This window comes from Pygocentrus nattereri, chromosome 2 (genome assembly GCF_015220715.1).
Source record: "Pygocentrus nattereri isolate fPygNat1 chromosome 2, fPygNat1.pri, whole genome shotgun sequence".
NCBI classification, from domain to species: domain Eukaryota; kingdom Metazoa; phylum Chordata; class Actinopteri; order Characiformes; family Serrasalmidae; genus Pygocentrus; species Pygocentrus nattereri.
The window spans coordinates 44,293,475-44,315,261 of record NC_051212.1 but is presented as its reverse complement, the minus strand read 5'-3'; the positions used below and the strand labels follow the sequence as shown (position 1 = coordinate 44,315,261).

The 21,787-nt window shown below is 37.8% G+C and overlaps 1 gene segment (V, D, J or C); it reads right to left on the bottom strand.

Moving 5' to 3' along the window:
- Nucleotides 1–650: 650 nt before the first annotated feature.
- On the bottom strand, nucleotides 651–17,263 carry LOC108415442. The segment is given in 3 exon segments: nucleotides 651–722; nucleotides 16,750–17,030; nucleotides 17,179–17,263. Coding segments are annotated over 3 exon segments (393 nt in total).
- Between the last annotated feature and the right edge of the window lie 4,524 nt (nucleotides 17,264–21,787).

Sequence of the window (21,787 nt, the reverse complement as noted above, 5' to 3'; positions counted from 1 at the left end):
TATCCTACCTCAGGAACTGCTGTGCTCATCTATTCTCACGTCACAGCATGTTTAATAATCTTTGCATCTCATTTCACAGCCCTACCTCATGCTTAGAATGAGTGCCGTGTCGGATTACTGTGTCTAATGTCTGTTTTATTTATTTATTTAATTTTTTGCACATTTACGTCTGAACGTTGCACTTTGTACTGCTTATTCTGTTCCACCGTTGCACCGTGTTTTTCCTTGGAGGAACGTAATTTTACTTAATTTTAATTTTAATTTTAATTTCCACTGTGTACTTGTACTTTTTTATTATTTTAAATGGATTAAGAATTTTTCTATCCATTTGGATTATTATTTTTGCCTTACATTCCCTGAGTTTTTTCATCTTCTGTACTTCGATTTGTTTTCCCAAATTGAAACACATAAGCTTGGATAAACTGTAATATATTCCCTAAGATGCTAATTTATGCTAAATCCTGACTCTCATTTTGTTGCATATCAACCTGTATTTTAGCAGTGATATTGGTTTGTCTTGGAACAGGATAAATTCATGATACACTAGTTAAGAGAACGTGTACTGACCAATACAGCCGAAATCATTCACAGCCTGGGGAACAAAATTCTGTTCATCTCTTCATAGACTGGCCAGCTGATGATGACCCTCATCACTCCACTGTCAGGATGTGGTCAATGAGTTTGAAAGCACTGTCATATTCTTCACTGGTCACTGTGTTCAACTGTGTTCAAATATCTCAACCTGTGAGTTAAATCACTGAATACTCAACATCATCCCCCAGTTCACATTTAAGGTTAACATCGATCTGATTATAAGTGGACAGTGTGATGTGAAGTCATTTACAGATGGTATTTCCATGCATCCCAAATGCATCTCCAGTGACCTCATGTGAATGGATTTCATGACTGAATGATGGATACTGTGTACATTTAGTCTTGTGCTGCATTTTTTGCTGAGAATCAGAAATGTATCCTCGGTGGTCTCAGAGGGAGTGTAATAACAGAAAATGTATTGTGGTTTGGATGTTACTTTGATCTCCTTGAGATTTAATTTTAGTTTGATGTTTTAACTGCTCTACCACGTTATGATGATTATACATGTTTTTACAACTCTTACTCGTCTCACAGGCATGACTAACCAATACTATAGAAAGTACAGAGAACAAAAACGTGTGGCTAAAAAGAAAATAAATATTTACTCATTTATACCACATTAGATTCTGAAATCCACAGTGATTTTATTTTATTTTTGTATATCATTTGTTTGTGTTTTGGGTTGAATACTGAATATGTGGTTTTTAAGATGATTGTAATACGAAGCTGACAGGTTCATTTGTAAGATTATTGTTTAGAACTGCATGTTTGTGTGTGATGGTTAAATGTGATGTCACAGTGGCTCTCAAGACACAGTAGAGTGTCTCTTTTAGCTGACCAGCCTAGTTCTACTTAAGAAATCTTCAGCCCATCAGTTTAAAGAAAAAACAGGTTCTTACTTCATGAGTACACACACACACACACACACACATTTTCTAAGCTGCTTCTCCCTCAGGGTCATGGGGGGTGCCTGAGCCAATCCCAGCGGTCATTGGGTGAAAGGCAGAATAAACCCTGGACAGGTCTTCATGAGTACCCTTTTTGGGTTAATCAGAGGGTCCCGGAGCTCTATGGATCCCCTTTGTTTCACACCTTGCTTATAAGCATTAAATGAATGTTAATATGTAAACACTGGAATTCAGTTGCTGTGATTCCTGATTAAAATAATAAACTGGATAAGATGCCTTTTAGTAGACATTATAAAAGGCCATTCATTCATTCATTAATTAATTAATAAGGCATGTGGAGCTCAATGATCTTTGCTGGGAAAGTAAAGTTGCTGTAATGTTTACATTTTAGGGCAGGATTTTTTTTTTACATCTCTTTTCTGACAGTTATTGTGATTAGAATGCCTGTTTGTTTATATAGAACAAAGTATGACCTTATTTTATTTTATCTGCCCTGCATCTGTTCACCATGTACATCCAAAGAGAACACCACCAAATTTACTAAATTTCACTAAAGCCTAAGGGCATTAGTGGATATGGCTTCCAGGAGTTTAGCACATTAAGCTGTTTGTCTCATAATGGACGAACATTAACAATCTGATGTCAGGATGTATTTGATGAAAATCTGTGGTCTTCAGTACCACTGCTACTCCATGCGCAAGTGTCTTTAAACAGTAAATACTATAGAGCTCTGTTAGGATACTGTCTATACCAGTAGAGCGAACCGATGACCTTCTTGAGTCATAGGAGCATTTCAATGTAACGGATTCTCCCTTTTTCTAAAAACATTTGGTCCTTTTTGGTCATCAGTAAACATACCTGAAAGGGGAGATAAAACATAAATAGTTGTTGAAATTTTAATAAAGTGTCATTATCGAAACATTGTTAAGCACATCTTCACAGTGAGTACCTGATGTGATGGCATTTAAAGGACAGAGTCCAGTTCTGTCCTGTTTTTATCACAAATATAGAGAAACATATATAAAAACAATGATTTTGATGTGCAGGCAAGTTCATGGACCCCAGAGAGTTAAATAAGGCAGAAATCTAAGGAAGTGCTACTCACTTCTAACTGCCAATACATTTTTGTACCGTGTAGCTGGGTTTCCTGTCACTGTGGGCTGCAGGGCACAGTAGTAGAGTGCAGAGTCTGATACTGCAGCAGAGGAGATCAAGAGATTCACACAGTTTTGCTTATCATTTATACTTGCAGACACTCCAGCAACTGGAGGATCAGCATTTTGTTGAAATTTAGATTCACTGAATAAAATCAGGAACTCAGGTCTGGATCTGGAATACTGACGATACCACAGCAGAGAATCAACTACAGCAGATCCATTGTAATTGCAGGACAGAGTAACAGAATCTCCCTGCAGAACACTGACAGTGGAGGAACTTGGTTCTATTCCCTCACCAGACGTGTAACCTGCTGAAAAGAATTATTATAAATGTACAAATGAGATTTTGTTTTAAAATTGTATCAGAAAAATGCTTTACAAATCAATTTTCTCCTACTGCATGTTTAAGAGGAGGAGATATTTTCTGTTTGAAACAGCTCTGCGTTTATTGTATGTATCTTACCTAACATGAGAAAAAGCCACCAACAACTCAGACATGCCATGACTGAACAGCGTCTCTAGCTCAGTTTGTTCTACGCTGTTTGAAACCGTGCTTTATGTTTTCCCTAAAACAGTGAGGCATGAATTTTAGAAGAAATTTGCCCTCTACTGGAGGATCTGTGTACACCACCATGTATGAAGAGAAGCTCTTGCTACAGTCAGGTTCATTGGTCAGACTTCTGAAATGTTAGCTAAAGCTAAAGCTGGCCTAGTGATGCCCCTGACTCTGTCTGGTGTCAAATGCATTAGAACCTTTAATAATAACTGACTTTAGCTGTATAGTCTGAAGCAATGTGAGCTACTTCAGATAGTTCTAAGGCCTTGTGGTAGGATATAAACAGGAAGTACATCTGCTATTTGAGGAAGTGAGGCTGTGGTGTTAAATGTGAAATATGACCTCACAGAAGCCTTTCTTGTTGATGATGGAGTCAAAATAAACTCTGAACAGTTTGAAACATTTCTCACCTAGGTTGAAAATGAAGCTGTGTTCACTACCCAAGGGATGTTAGTGGAAGCTTCGTCACATGCTTCAGAGCATCCAACACCTCTTTGAAAAATCTTCAGAGAAGACAGGATTATGGATTGCCCTGTTTGTTCCCCCACTAAATACTACACTATACTACACTAACTTGTACTGAGTTTCGTCTGCTGTCAGTGTTCTCCTATGAAGCATGTTCTGGGTCTACAAGATGCAACATACATGTTAATACAATCTGAAATATGCAGTTGTGCCAAAGGGAGAAAGCAGCTTAATTTTTCTAACAGATTTTAGTGCATCTCTAAAAAGACATGGGACTTAATCACCCTTTGTGGCTAGTCAAATGTGGAGCCCAAGAGCATGAGGTAAAGCATAAGAGCTAAATGCTTTATATTTCATTGATCTACTTGATCTCAGGTAAAAGCAAAGAAATAAGGTAATCATTAATCTGTTTCATAATGATCTGAAACATGCAAACACACCATACTTTAGCAACTTCATTTCACATAGATATTTTATAAGCAGTTTACATAAATACTGATTTTATACTTTCACAATGAGTATTCATCCACAATGCTGGAGGTTAGGGAACCAGCCCTGTGACCGGAAGGTTGCCGGTTCGATCCCTCCAGCTGACAGTCCATGACTGAAGTACCCTTGAGCAAGGCACCTAGCCCACAGTTGCTCTTTGGGCGCCATAGATAGGGCTGCCCACCACTCCGAACAAGTGTGCTCACTGCCCCCTAGTGTGTGTGTTCACTAGTGGGTATGTATGTGGGTGTTTCACTGCACGGATGGGTTAAATGCAGAGGTCTAATTTCACAGTGTGCAAACACAGTGACAAATGGTTCTAAATACTAATTATACTTACAGGCACAAAACATATGTAATACATGAGGAAATATAACCCCCATTTGGTGGTTTGTTGGTTTACAGTTATTCCAGAGAGCGTGTAATAACAGATAATACATTGTGGCTTGAGTGTTACTTTGATCTCTGTGTGTTCAAAGCAAACAGAAGGTGTGTGAGTTTTTGTAAAGCGTCTCAGAGACTTTGTATCACTGGGCTCCAACTCTAAGAGCACAGTAGTAGAGAGCTGTATCTGACAGTCTTAGTTCTCTGACAGTGAGCTCAGTGGATGAACTGGATACAGTAGACTCAAATCTTTGGTCTGAAGTATCACTACCACTCCATGATCCAGCATTTTCCCACAGTAAATACTGTAGAGCTCTGTTAGGATACTGTCTGTACCAGTAGAGCCGACGCCCCAAACTACTTGTTTCATAAGAACATTTCAGTGTAACAGACTCTCCCTCTTTTCCAGAAACATCAGTCTCCTGATCATTTGGCCTAATTTGATCAGCACCAAATACACCTGAAAGAAAAATAGTGGAGAAAGAATTTAAAATGTTTTAATAAAGTATAATTTAGCTTATTAATGTTTTCAAAGCTCATCTTCACAGTGAGTACCTGATGTGATGATGAGGATGATGAGGAGGTTTCTCTTCATTGTGAATGTGATCAGATGGAGTCAGTAGTGTGTTTAAGCTCTCAGTGCTCTAATGCTGATCTGTGTGTTAGTGTGAGTCTCTCTGAAGTGAGTGCGGTTATGAGAAACTACAATAGGAATCTTCTGCTCTGGGGAGCTGCTCCACTGTGTTTTCTGTCTTTGCATGAGATCAAAGCTTAGATAAAAGTTAAACAAGCATAAGCTAAAACAAATGAATCTTTAATAGTTGAATGATTACACGTAAAACAAACAAACAACCAGATTGATTGATAAATAGATACATAGATAATTTGTAGCTAAAAAAAGTCCAAGTCCAGCGATGTAACTTTAATTCACTATATTAAACACAATATTCATTTCATTAGAGATGACTTGAGTTGGTCATCTCCTGAGTGTCCATTGGTCAGTTTTATACAAAATGTAGGTGGGACACACAAATCCACCTGTCACACAATGAGAGGCAGATCATGTGTTTCTCAACACATCTTAATAGCCTCTTAACTTTGTATGTGATTCCCTGAGGTGATTTAGTGATTTAGCTTTAAGCAGATTTTGTTCCTATTTATATTCAGTGACCAAGGAACTTTGGTGTGTTTTTAAAATACAGAACATTTTCATTTGTTGTTCACTCAGAATCAGTTAAAAAATAAACATCCTTTACAATGAAATGCTGCTGACTAATTTATATTTATTAAGTTGTATTTTCTTTTGAAATTGATCCTTTTAACAAGTCCTTGTTAACCTATTCTATGTTCACTTGAGGGAAAAACATGACTTTGAAATCCTTTGAAGCAAACATGTTGATAGTACACTGTTAGAAATAAAAAAATATCTTTGCCAGTACATTTTTAATTTATGAAGGTACAAACAATGGAAATGTTGTCTTAAAGGTACAACAGCGGTTTTATGGTCCAATTGTGTACCTTAAATAAGGTTTTCCCAGTGAAGGAAAAGTGTGTGTTTTAAAACAGAACAATAACATGAAAAGCCTGGAGGCGAGAAGGGGTGTGGAGTCAATACACACACACACACACACACACACACACACACACACACACACACACACACACACACACATTTCCTAAGCCGCATCTCTCTCAGGGTACACTGTAAACCCGAATAAGTTCAGTTAACTCAAAATTTTTGAGGAAACTGATTACAACAAACTATTTAAGTAGACAAACTCTTTTGTTTCACGTGCAAAGACTATAAACTCTTTATGTGCACTGAACAAAAAATAAATATAAAACAAGGAAACCTGAATCTGCTCAAATTAACGTTTTATTTTAACAAATGCAAGCTATTGGGTACATTTACACAATACCCCATAAACAGTCATTTCAACAAATATATAAAACACCTGCTTAGGTACAATAAAAATTCTCGCTGAAGTTAAAACACATTTAAAGTGTAAACACTTTTAACAAAAATAAATAAATAAAATGTATGGTTTTGTATAGGCTTGTCACAATAATCACATTATTGACTAATGGTACAAAAAAGTAATAAATAAAAAATCTAAAAAATCATGACCTCAATTTTTGCAGGCTTCAATATTGCCCATTGGGTTTAATGAATAGAGCACATGAGAATGAGCCAGTATGTCACCTTTTTTTGGTTTTATTTTATTTGCTTTACTTGTGTATAATTAGATTTGTTTATTCATTTATATTTCACTCACAATTTCTTAATATTAGTAATTATTAAAAGTACTTGCTCTTCAAAAAGAGTTTAATTGCATTATCATGCTATTACATTTTCACTTGCATAAATTAGCCTTAAAATGACTATCAACTATTGCAATAATCTTTGGGGCAGTATATTGTCCAATAAAATATAATAATCACAACAGGCCTAGCCCTGTATTAATAGGGATGCTCTGAGTACAAGAAAGGGAAAAAAGTATTTCCATGAAACAAAACAAAATAAAATAAAGAAAAAGTATTAAACAAAAATATGTTAAGCCTGTTTGGGTAAGCCCTTAGTAAACAAGCACTGGTGCAGCAACAGTTCTGTGTCCAATGGCCTGTTCCACTGCAACAAACAAACAAATGAATAAATAAATGAATGAATAAATAAATAAATAAATAAATAAATAAATAAATACTTTCAACAGCACAAACTGGCTCATTTTCTGAACATATTTGTGAATCTCCAACACAACAAAAACAAACTTAACACAACAGCAGGTTTAACAAACAGGAGCACAGAAAGGTGATGAATCAACAGACATTTACAAAATGCAAGACCTACAAAGGTCCCATCAAGAGGGACTGAATCATTGCCAATTACACCCTCCCTAGCAGATCATATTTTAGATTTAGCAGCCTGGGAGCTAGTGGTTTAAAGTCACCCAAGCCCATGAGGACTTTCTAAATGAAGTTGAAGGTGTGGGTCAGTTCTTTTGGATAGCTGATGTTTAACGCATACATTAAACCAACTAACATGAGAAAAGCACCAGCCAAATACGAAAAGTCATTCAGGACAATATCACCTTCCAGCACAATGGCAAACCTATTCACAATCTTCGTAGAACCACTGGCCGCAGAAATACGTCAGAATGATAAAATCACAGGCATTTCAACCCACAGTGTTGCTCATAAAATAAGGCTCAATGCAGATCATGTGCTATTATTTCTCCAAGATCCCACTTCATCAATAAAGGAGACTATTAAACTGATTAATAGTTTAATAGATTAATAGTTACACACCCATATGGCACAATCCAGACTTTATAATGAACAAACGACCTCTTATATACAAGAAGTGGAAAGAAAAAGGCATAACACATTTACAACATCTCTTTACAAATAACACAATTAAAAGCTTCCAAGAACTAACTGAAACATTTGACTTAGAGGAAAATCAATATCTAAAATACTATCAAATAAAAAGTATACTTAAAGCCAAAATGAATATCTTTCAAAACAATCTCAGTCCACCCCCATTACTGAAAATATAAACCAAATCATCAGCCCTAAGAAAATCTTATCAAAATGATATGTTCTCATAAGTACTTTAAATTAAACCATATCAACGCCAACTAATCAGTGGGAAAAGGATTTAGATATTAGCACTGATGCACAGTTCTGGACACAAATCTGTAAAAATGTCTTCATTATGAGTAAAAACACAAACATCCAATTAATTCAATATAAAATCATTCATAGGACACATAATACACCGTACAAATTGTTTAAAATGGGACTCAGCAATTCAAGTGTATGTACACAATGTATAACTAATAAAACAGATAACTATTTTCATGCATTTGGATTTGCACACCAGTCCAATGTTTTTGGGAAAATATAATCTCAAAATTATCTCTATATTTGGGGAACAGCATTCCAATGTCACCCTCCCTATGCCTCCTAGGAGATCTTTCAGAAGTAGAATCATCAGTCAAAGATACAGTTCCATTACTTCTAGCATTAACTACAGAAAAAAAAAGAATACTGCTAAATTGGAAAGACAAAAAAAAAACATTTCTGTACCACAGTGGACTAATCTACTAACAGAACACCTACGCTGTGAACAAGCATTGAATTTATTGACAAGCATTGAATTTATACATTCAAATGTACGATAGCATCATTACAGTGTTAGACTTTCTACTCAGTAGCATATCATTTCTATTTTTGAGTTTAATCAGTCAAAAAACAAAGAAGTACTGTCATTACACCAACAGTGGGAGACATAACATATTTTATAGTTCTAGTTGTAAAATTGCTGCTCCATCCTTTAAGCAAAAAAAAAAAAAAATCTGTATCCCTGTAAAGACGAACCTTGAAGGCAGACAGACAGAGAGCAACTTGCATGGTTTGCTGTTGATGGGTTTGCATGATGAACTGCTTTACCAGGACACATTTTCTGAGGACTCTGTTAATACTTCTTGCATGTTGTTTAGGTAATGTATGATCTCCATTAATAAAGTACTGCTTTACTGTTCATGTCAGATACTGTTCAGTAATGTAGTTTTGTAAGCAAAAAATGCTGACACATTTCAGTATCTTCACAGAATGTCGAGGAAAGGATGCAGTTTTCCAGCCAAGAAGACAGCAGTGGGCATCCGAAAGAGAAACAGTAACTTTAGATTGTGAATACAACACCACACGTACAGATCCAACTCTGCTGTGGTACCAACAGAAAGATCATCACTCTCCAAAATATATTTTGCTAAAATCTAAATTTGGGGCTGGAGATACAGCAGCAGAGTTCAGAGAGAGATTTCACTCCAATCTCAATTCCAGCACAAGAACAGCTCCACTGATGATCCAGAAGCTGAGTGTGAGGGACTCTGCTGTGTATTACTGCGCTCTGCAGCCCACAGTGACTACATAACACTCACAGCTCCAACAAAAACCTACTCAGCTCAGCTCACTCTGATGACAAGAGATGAATTTACAGAAGCAGTGTGTGTGAAACTCTCCAAAAGGGAATACGTCATTTATGTTGATGGCATCAGACATTAATCTGAATATGATGTAAAATTTTCTTTCATATAATTATTAGTCATTATTTCATCACAACATGTCACTCCCATTCATGTAAAACATTAGGATTATACCCCGATTTAGTGGCATTTCAGCTTGAATGGATCAAATATCTGTTCAACATCCAGTGAACTGTTTCTTTAATGAAATTTGGTGAAATAGTCTGTATTACTGAAAAGGAGTGTCTTTACTGAATACTGAAGGGGCAGTCATGGGCTGGAGGTTAGGGGTCCAGCCTCGTGACCGGAAGGTCGCCAGTTCGATCCCCAGAGCCGACAGCACATGACTGAGGTGTCCTTGAGCAAGACACCTAATCCCAAACTGCTCCCTGGGCACTGCAGATTGGGCTGCCCACCACTCCAGGCAAGTGTGCTCACTGCCCCCTAGTGTGTATGTGGTGGTTCACTTCACCGATGGGTTAAATGCAGAGGTGAAATTTCCCTGTTTTGGGACTAATAAGGGTCACTTAATTAATTAATTAATTAAGGGTTACACACAGGGTAACCTGAATGTATAGTTATTATTACTGTAGCTGACAGTGCAATTCATATTTTCATCATAGGGCATGTTCTCTAAATCATATAATAAACTATCAGTTACACATTAAACGAGAATTGCTTAAACATTTCCTGATTTAATGATTACAGGGAAACACCATAAAATGAAGGACACAGACACAAGAGTGTTTATCAGTATTTTGTAACTCCTCCTTGATCTTCTAGAATTTATAAAGTCACATTAATTTTTCATGCTTTGATGATGTCTGTTAAGTCATCTAAAGAAGCAGCTTCACATGCATTCTTCACTGCTGTCCACAGTGGTTGGGTCTATAAGTGGACAGATACCACCACAGGACTTTTGCTGACCAAATATGCAAATGGTGAAGCATTGCCAGCACAGCAGTGACACTGACATGTTATGGTAGTGTGTGTGGTGATGGTACGAGTGTATCACACACAGCAGTTTTTACAGCTGAGAGTGGTCGATCTTCTGATCTGTTACTTTAACAGAAATATGTCAGATCAGCCCATAAAACACACTTTTCTCTTATATTTGTGCAAAGTTTAGTGGTGATTTTATGGGTGCCTAAAAGTTCTGAGCATAGAATATATGCAGAACATTAAGCTTGCTTTGACAATCCAACTTAATAATGAACTTGTTTCATGCATACATTTTGTGGAAAAAATGCTCCATCTTATAAAAGCAAGATCAGATGAGTAAGATGAGTTCTTCAGTCAGGGGGAGGAGCTGAGTGTGTGTAGAGAGTTGAGATGATCGGCACACTGACATGCTGAGGAGCTCAAACTCAGTATGTGTTCTTCTCCCAGTCAGTGCAGATCACCATGATCATTTTCACTGTACTGATGCTCTCAGCTCTTAAAGGTAAAGCTTTCAGAGATTATAAAAAGTATAAAACTAACATAGATGCATCTGGTTTCAATGATGTGGATAAAGCTTAGTCTTAGACTAAAATGCAGTGCTTTTATTAATTTGAAGGTTTTTATGGGGGCAGTCGTGGGCTGGAGGTTAGGGAACCAGCCTTGTGACCAGAAGGTCGCCGGTTTGATCCCCAGAGCTGACAGCAGATGACTGAGGTGTCCTTATATCATTTGGTCAGTTTATTCTGCACAGTCCAGATAATATTACTCTGCTTCCTTTAATGTAAATCTGGGTCCATGAAAGATTTCACTGATTATATTTTTAATTTACTTTATTATTCTTAGGATGGGTTGAATCTAACTTTTCTACTCCTCATGCTTAACTGCCTGGTTCCTTACAACTTCTTATAGTAGTTTCATTTGATTGATTACAGTTAATGATCAGATATAATATTTGTCTGATTGGGATAATGCCCTCATGTCATGTCGGTCTGGAGTTTGAATTACTTTTTCCAAAACTCTTTTTGCATCTGTTTATAATATAAAGAATAATTAAAACTGCATATTAATTTAACACTAGCATGTTTTAAGAGTCAATCATCATCATTATCTCACAATAACACCCCACCCACCACCTGCACACAGAAATTGTATTTTCTGTCTGCCATGTGTGTTTATTTATTATTTTTTTTAAGAATGTGTAATAACAGATAAACAAACTCATTGTGGTTTGGATGTTACTTTCATCTCCATGTGTTCAAAGCAAACAGAAGGTGTGTGAGTTTTTTTAAAGCGTCTCAGAGACTTTGTATCACTGGACTCCAAGTCTAAGAGCACAGTAGTAGAGAGCTGTATCTGCCAGTCTTAGTTCTCTAACAGTGAGCTCAGTAGAATACCTTGATGTGGTAGACACAAATCTATGCTCTGAAGTATGGCTGGTATCTTTCTGCAGTAGGTACTGTAGAGCTCTGTTAGGATACTGTCTGTACCAGAAGAGCACAACATCTTCACTACTTTTGTCATAAGAGCATTTCAGTGTAACAGGTTCTCCCTCTTTTCTAAAAACATCAGTCTCCTGATCTCTTGAAAGTTCAATCTGATCTGCACCAAACACACCTGAAAAAAGACAAATTATTTAAAAAAGTTGATTTTTATTTTAATAAAGTGCCTTTTCAATTAATTTCAAGGACATCTTCACAATGAGTACCGATCCGTGTGTTACAGATTCTGTGTGAATCTCTGAAGTGAGTGCAGTTATGAGAAACTACAACAGGAAACTCCTGCTCTGGGGAGTTGCTCCACTGTTAAAAAGAGTTAAAACTACTATTAAAGTAAAAAAAAATGTCACATTCGTTTTTGCTGTTGTTTTTACATCCAGACACTGAAACTCACTACATTAAACACAATGTTCTCGTCAACAAAATCATCTAAGTTCAACACTATGCATTTGTCTACAGTATGTATAAAGCTCTTGCAATACAGTCTATATATATATATATATATATATATATATATATATATATATATATATATATATATATATACTCTCGATCTAAGTGCAGCTTTTGACACTATCAATCACTCTATTCTCTTAGAAAGACTACAAAACATGGTTGGAATTAGAAGAATAGCGTTATCCTGGTTCACATCCTCCCTCACTGACCAGTTTCTGTTCATACAAATAAATAATGCATCGTCTAATTATACAAAAGTGAAATATGGAGTTCCACAAGGATCTGTTTTAGGTCCTCTGTTATTCACATTATACATGTTGCCATTAGGCTTAGTTATAAATAAACACGGAATTAGTTTCCACTGCTATGCTGATGATTCACAGTTGTAAATGTCAGCCACACCAGATGATAAATTGTATAAAAGATATAAGACACTGGATGCTGCAGAACTTCCTTCTTTTAAACCCAGATAAAACAGAAGTTCTCCTTTTTGGTCCAAAGGCTGCTAGGAATAAATGTTCAGATTTAACATTAAATCTTGCTGAATTCTCTGTAGTACCTTGTTCAGTAGCAAAAAATATTTGTGTGACAATTGATTCAGATTTGACGTTGAATCAACACATACGTAATATTACAAGGACGTCATCCCTACATGTCATCCCTAAAATGTCAGGATGCTCCAGCAGGAACCTAAATAAACTTCAATTAGTTCAGAATTCTGCAGCTAGAGTACTGACTAAAACCAGAAAATTTGATCACATCAGCCCAATTTTATCAGCATTACATTGGCTTCCTGTCAAATTCCATATCGTCTATGAAAATTATTTAGATGTATAAAGCCCAGACTTGCAAGATCTTATCTCCCATTATGAACCGCCTCGCTTACTCAGATCCCAGGATGCTGGTTTTCTACTGGTTCCTAAAATTCAGAAGACTTCAATGGGGCGAAGAGCTTTTTCTTGCAAAGTCCCCAAATTGTGGAATAATCTACCAGTTAATGTTCGGGACTCTGACACAGTCTCAACCTTTAAGTTTAGACTGAAAACATACTTGTTTAGTTTAGCTTTTGATCATTAGCCTTCCCTTTTAAAGGCAGGAGATCCAGGGGTTCATGGACACAGAGGCTTATGGTAAACTGAGATGTTGGTACTGTTGACCCACCACTTCACGCGATCACACAGGCTTGTTGACGGTGGAGTGGGGGATCCCAGTGTGTCAGGGTACTCTCATATCTATCCTACCTTCTGGTTCTCTCCTTTTAGTTTATGCTGTTATAGTTAGATCTGCCAGAGTCAACAGCCGCACTCTGGGGGAAATCATATTTATTACATACTTCTGAGCAGAACTAATTCTGAGATAGTGTCTGCCCTCCCTTCCTGCTGAACGCTGTTGGAAGACTGACCATCAGGGCCTCCTCCTCACCTATCACCAACACTCTCCTATTATTTTGTGCCAACTGCAACACCTTCAATTACATCACTGTGCCATTCAGATGTACCAGCACTGAGATAGGATGAGACTGTTTCAGCTCACTTCCACTTTTCATGAAGACTCAGTCAGAGAGTGCCTCAGTCAGAGACTGCCTCTACCAGTGCAGTTTCAAAATTTTTACCATCCAGATTTCAAACACAGATCCTCTTAGCTTTTATTTTGTATTTAACTTATTAAATGTAAATACTATTTGACCAGAGGAGGATGGTCTCTCCCTGTGAGTCTTAGTTCCTCCCAAGGTTTCTTCCTCCTGTCTGAGGGAGTTTCCTTTGCCACCATTGCCTCTGGCTTGCTCACTGGGGGATATATGTTGTAATTGTATGTTTTCAAACTTCTTTAAAGCTGCTTTGTGACAACATCATTGTAAAAAGCTTGACTTGACAGTTAAAACTAGATTAATTCTAGATACATGCAAGATTGTTTCACCCTGAGATTAAGCATACATCAGCATTGGTTCAGATCATAATTATGTTCCTTAAATGAATATTTTGATTGATGTTATCAAGATTCCAGAGAAACATAATGTAAAATAGATGATCCAAAATAATTTAAGATACCTTAGTAACCATCAGAGTTACTAAAGCAACATCATAGCAACACCTTAGCAACCAGCTGCCAACTTAAAGTTTTCTGGTTGATTGTGTTATTGAAACACTTTTAAAATACAAATGTGCCACAAAATGGTTACTTGAATGATGCCATAAATTAACCGCTTGTGGTTCCCTTTACAACCATTCATGAAGACAGAATGTGACAGACAGTGTGAATATGAAGTACCTTTTAAAGTTTCAAAGACTTTTCACATAATGTAAATGTTGTAAATCTGCAAATGATGTAAAGAACCTTTGTGGAGGTTTTAATCCTAAAAAGTTGAAGCTGAGTTGTCGTCTCATTATTTAGAGTTACAGTACACAGTGGAGATGAAATGACATTCTTCAGACATTTGGTGCATAGACAGAATAAACATTACATATATATTAACACTTCAACTATTACTGCAATTTAAGGAAAACAATGAAGGACAACAATGTGCAGTTTACATGACAAGACAGCACAAGACAAACAATCTACACTGCTCAAAAAAATAAAGGGAACACTTAAACAACACAATATAACTCCAAGTAAATCAAACTTCTGTGAAATCAAAATGTCCACTTAGAAAGCAACACTTATTGACAATCAATTTCACAGCTGTTGTGCAAATGGATTAGACAACAGGTGGAAATTATTGGCAATTAGCAAGACACACTCAATAAAGTAGTGGTTCTGCAGGTGGGGACCACAGACCACTTCTCAGTACCTTTCTGCTTTCTGGCTGATGTTTTGGTCACTTTTGAATGTTGGTGGTGCTTTCACACTCGTGGTAGCATGAGACGGACTCTACAACCCACACAAGTGGCTCAGGTAGTGCAGCTCATCCAGGACGGCACATCAATGCGAGCTGTGGCAAGAAGGTTTGCTGTGTCTGTCAGCGTAGTGTCCAGAGGCTGGAGGCGCTACCAGGAGACAGACCAGTACACCAGGAGACGTGGAGGAGGCCGTAGGAGGGCAACAACCCAGCAGCAGGACCGCTACCTCCGCCTTTGTGCAAGGAGGAACAGGAGCAGCACTGCCAGAGCCCTGCAAAATGACCTCCAGCAGGCCACAAATGTGCATGTGTCTGCACAAACGGTTAGAAACCAACTCCATGAGGATGGTATGAGGGCCCGACGTCCACAGATGGGGGTTGTGCTCACAGCCCAACACCGTGCAGGACGCTTGGCATTTGCCAGAGAACGCCAGAGAACGCCACTGGCGCCCTGTGCTCTTCACAGATGAAAGCATGTTCACACTGACCACATGTGTCAGACGTGACAGGGTCTGGAGATGCCGTGGAGAGCGATCTGCTGCCTGCAACATCCTTCAGCATAACCGGTTTGGCAGTGGGTCAGTAATGGTGTGGGGTGGCATTTCTTTGGAGGGCCGCACAGCCCTCCATGTGCTCTGACTGCCGTTAGGTACCGAGATGAGATCCTCAGACCATATGTTGGTGCGGTTGGCCCTGGGTTCCTCCTAATGCAGGTCAATGCTAGACCTCATGTGGCTGGAGTGTGTCAGCAGTTCCTGCAAGATGAAGGCATTGAAGCTATGGACTGGCCTGCCTGTTCCCCAGACCTTAATCCGATTGAGCACATCTGGGACATCATGTCTCGCTCTATCCACCAACACCACGTGGCACCACAGACTGTCCAGGAGTTGGTGGATGCTTTACTCCAGGAGATCCCTCAGGAGACCATCCGCCACCTCATCAGGAGCATGCCCAGGCGTTGTAGGGAGGTCATACAGGCACATGGAGGCCACACACAATACTGAGCCTCATTTTGACTTGTTTTCAGTCAAATCTAGATGAAGTCTCCCCTCCTGTGGAAAGTTTCACTCACTGCATGCTGTATGTCAATACAACTTTATTCAACCTGAGACTGTATATATGAGCAATCAATTAGATCTTAATCATGTTCCTTAAATTAATATATGAATGTTAACAATATTCCACAGAAACATAATTACAAATTGACAGTTAAAAATGTATTTTAGGATCTCTTCAGTTTGACATCAGGTGTATAATGCCAAAATAAATGTCAAATGTGTGATCTTCAAGTTTAAATCTTTATACAATAAATAGATTCTGAAAGAGATATTATTATTCATTCTCAGGATTGTACAGCATCCAGTGCTTTAAGTTTTGTTTAGTAGAGGGTTTTTGTACAGTGTAGCTCGGTTTCCTGTCACTGTGGGCCTCATGGCACAGTAGTAGAGTGCTGAGTCTGATACTGCAGCAGAGGAGATCAACAGGTCCACACGATTATTCTCTTTAACTTCAGCAGACATACGAGGAGGAAGAGGATCACTCTTAGTCCCATGAGGGTAAATGTACAGGAGAAACTCTGGTCTGGATCTGGGAAATTGACGATACCACTGAAGAGCATCAGTAGTGGTACTGTAGTTGCAGGAGAGAGTAACATTATCACCCTCTAAAACATGCACTTCTTCTGTAAGTGCAGCAATTGTCTGTGCTGAAGTTTCTCCTAGAAACAGACGTTTATTGAAGAAATTAAATTGGAATCTCTCAAATAACATTTAAATAAATCTGCTATTAGAATTTCTACTTTGTTTTTTAGATTTTCTTTTTTTCTCAAGGCAGTTCTGAAAAAGGGGTCATTAAAGTTCTCTTACCTGACACCAGTGCTAGGAGAGAAAGGATAGAGAGCAGCATGTTGATAGAGATGTGAAGTGACTGAGAGCAGAATCAGAGCTGAATGGGATCAGTGTAGCTCTCTACTGAGATACACAGCTCCACCCATAATGTAGCTTGGAGAAAAAAAATATGTTAAAGGTTCAGTACTGATATGTCCAAATCCATCAACATGTGAATCAGAGCACATCGATACACAACTTTATTTTTATCTTTATTTATTTAGTTAGTTTCAGTCTGTGGTTCTGAAAGGTAAATGCATAAAGTAGTAAACAGTTCTAAATAGCTAGGAATGTTAATTTTAGCATAGAGAAAATCCCACATGAGTTGATGAATCTGTCAGTCTGTTACTGATGGGGTGGTGTGTTGTCATGGTACGCAATTGTTTCTCATGTCATTCTGAAATGACATTTAAACAACACAGTATGAACCTGCCTGCCAATCAAATGCACAGTCAAATGTCCAAAGTCATCCACATGACCATCCACAGACAGGGGGTGCACAGTTCAACCTTCAAACAGAAAAGCAAAAACTGTTAATGACGTAATTGCTAAGACTGAACATTGCATCAAAGGCAAGACACTCGTACACACACACACACCATGTTTTTGTCCCAAGCTTTCATCAGTGAGGTTCTAGGACACATGTTCACACAGATTGTGTTTGTATACTGAGGTGTCTTTACACTCATCTTGTATTTGTTATATTGTTATATTCATGTTTTTCTTTATATTTTTATATCTGTTATCGTTATGTAATGTTAAGCTCTCTTTTCCTCTGTTAATGCGTGTGTGCTCTGTTGAAGTCCTCTCTCGCCCCCTCCCTCAAGAGAGGGAGCTAATGTATAGAATAAGCATTTCAATCGTATGAGAGATTTAAGCTTTTCCAGATGTTTCCTTATGGGAATGTATGGATGTGTGTGTGTTTCTGCGGCCATTCACCATATATAAAGCAGAGACAGCTTTTACAAGAGGGGGGTCCCACATTCGGCCTTCGGGACTCTCACAGGGCTTTAACACTATCTTGTTAATTTGAAATAAAGTTGTTCATGTTTAAATCCAGATAGTGTCAACAGAGCTTTCGTCTCCCCACCTACACAACTGAGAATAAACAACAGTACATCAGTGGCTCTGAGCTTCAGTTCTGAGGACCCACAGTACTAAAGAATTTCCTGTCCCAAAATACTCGATCCAGCTGAAGAAGAACTTCATTATTACTTGATGAAGATCAGGACAGTGGATCCCAAGGACTGGATCTTAGGAACACTGAGGAAAATCAGTAACATCTGAGGGTCTTTATTCAGACTGGACGAACATGTTGTCCACTTGGGGGCAGTGTTGGCAAGGTTAATGGAGATTGCTTGTTAAATTCCAGCTCTATAAGCTGCAGCCTGAGCCTTGAGGGGAAACAGATGGAAAAGAGAGAAATATGACCAGTGCTGGTTGGCTGATTCCAAAAAAGGTGGCTGTTGGGTTTCACCAACTGAAGGCAGTGTTTAGTTTTTGATTTTGTATTTCTATCGTATGCAGAGAAACACTGAACATAATAAAATACTAAATGTGAATAAATAAGAAAGTGCAGTTTACAATATGAATTAACACACGTGTGCAGTAACACATGTATAGGACTAAAGTTAACAGTATTACAGTGCAGTGACTGCAAGCTAAATAGCAGAACTGCAGGGAGGAATAGAGTGAAATGTCAGATTTATAGTGCAGAAATGAGAAAAATGAGCTCCTCTTGTTTTAGATACACGTGGCAAGGTGGCGTGGTGGGTAGCGCTGTTGCCTCATAGCAAGGAGGGCCTGGGTTTGAGTCCCTGGCCGGGCGACCACGGTCCTCTCTGTGTCTGGGTGTATTTCTTCCCACAGTCCAAAGACATGCAGTTAGGCCATTTGGACATGCTAAATTGCCCCTTGGAGTGAATGCGTCTGTCTGCCTTTTGCTGAATGACAGCTGGGATAGGCTCCAGCACCCCCTGCGACCCAGAAGGAGAATCGGCTTAGAAGGTGTGTGTGTGTGTGTGTGCGTGTGCGTGTGTGTGTGTTAGGTATTTCCCTTATTATTAGTACCCATTCCCACCAGGTAGAAGCAAAAAAGTTTCGAGAATGAGAAAAAAATATATGTATTAGGTGATTCCTCTGTACCTGGTGGAATGGACTTCTCCATGTAATGAAGTAACCAAATATTAATGCATTAATCAGAGTAAACAGACAATGTATCCTAAACAGATATGAACTATAGCCTTTTGCACAATTACAGAGGTTAAACTGGGCTGGAGCTCACCTGGTTCAGGTGACAGAGATGAGATCTGGTACTGACAAACAGATCTTTATCAAAACAAACTTTGTAAAACCATTTAAATGTTCAACATGATTAAAACATATGAACAGACACCATTTAAATAGTTGCACCTACATCCCTCCCACCCTCATGCAGGTATTTCAGTCTTACTGATTTTCACAAACATGTAAGTACATACCGCTGCTGTCGGAACAAAACCAATCTCCATTTTTGTCGGACCAAAAGAAATGTCCCACAATACCTTGGTAAAAAGGTCTGGTTCAATTAACTTATATTGAAGTTAATGTACATTTTTTCCTTTTCCTGTAAAGTTACCATTTTGGAGATACAAGGTTTTGTTCTGACAACAGTGATATATTCTTCCTGCTGTTTGATGCTATTTTGATTTCCTACATACATTATGCCTTAATTTTTAAATAGTTAGAGATTACTTGACATTGTTTGTCACATTCAATTGTGAGTAATTCTAAAACATTCTGTCACATTGGTATCTGATAGCTGAGTGTACACAGCTAATTGCTAATATGCACAGATGAGGTAGCTGCTACATCAAACAGTAGTTCATAGTGTAGGCCTGCAGGTGATGTTTATTGTAATGTTTTGCCATCTGACTTGTGTTAAAACCACTCAAAAGCAGACATTTTGACTGAGCTAGGTAGCTAATGGAGCTTGTAGATTATAGTGTTTATCAGTTCCATCAGTTCATCTGTTAAACTGGTAAGTTATACTAGGAGCAAAATAATGAAACAATTAATTGTCACAGATGAAAATTTTTGTAAGAATGTATAAATATAATTTAAAAAATATAATTGTGTGCCATTTCTTGATTTCCATCAGTTTGTGCACACTTCTTCCGGTAATTTTGCTGTCGTTCCTAAGCAAATGCAGGAGGAAACAGTGATAGTGTGAGAGTTCAAGGTTACTCTACGTAAAATTGAAAAACAACCTAAGCTTAAGTGTCTCCTTTTCCTGCAACATGTGCATTCACCTATTTCTGTCAGAGTGAGTGTAATAACAGATAATACACTGTGGTTTGGATGTTACTTTGATCTCCTTGTGTTCAAAGCAAACAGAAGGTGTGAGAGTTTTTGTAAAGCGTCTCAGAGACTTTGTATCACTGGGCTCCAACTCTAAGAGCACAGTAGTAGAGAGCTGTATCTGCCAGTCTTGGTTCTCTAAGAGTGAGTTTAGTGGAAGAGATGGATGCAGTTGATGAAAATCTGCGGTCGGCAGTATTACTATCACCCCGCTGACGAGCACCTCTCAGCAGTAGATACTGTAGAGCTCTGTTAGGATACTGTCTGTACCAGTAGAGTATAACATATTGACTATTTGAGTCATAAGAGCATTTCAGTGTAACAGGTTTTCCTTCTTTTCCAGAAACATCAGTCTCCTGATCTTCTGATGGTCTGATTTCATCAGCACCAAACACACCTGAAAGAAAAATAGCAGAGAAATAATATTAGATATGTTAATAAAGTATCATTTTTCAATTATTTCTAAGCTCATCTTCACAGTGAGTACCTGATGTGATGATGAGGATGATGAGGAGGTTTCTCTTCATTGTGAATATGATCAGATGGAGTCAGTAGTGTGTTTAAGCTCTCAGTGTTCTAATGCTGATCTGTGTGTTAGTGTGAGTCTCTCTGAAGTGAGTGCAGTTATGAGACACTACAACAGGAAACTCCTGCTCTGGGGAGCTGCTCCACTGAGCTTTCTGTCTTTGTGGAAGATCAAAGCAAAAATAACAGTAAACCACAAGCATAAGCTAAAACATTCTTTCAAACTTCAATTTGAAAGAAAACAGAAAATTGTATGAAGGGACTATCCAAGCCTGCTAAAAAACTTTTTCCATCATTTGTTTGTGTTTAGGGTTGAATACTGAATGTGTAGTTTTCATGACAGTGATAATATGAAGCTGACAGGTTTATTTGTGGGTTCACTGCTTAGTTTTTTTTCAAATGTTCATGGTTGTGTATGATGGTTGATTGTGATGTCACAGTGACTCTGAGGACACAGTAGTCTCTCTCCCTCTCTCTCTGTACACACACACACACACACACACACACACACACACACACACACACACACACATACATATATATATATATATATATATATATATATATATATATATATATATATATATGTATATATATATATATATAATAAAAAACAAGATTTATATATGATAATGATAATAATTAAGTAACTTAATAATAATTTATAATAATATAATAATAATAATTTATAATAATAACTTAATAATAATTAAGAGGAGAAAGT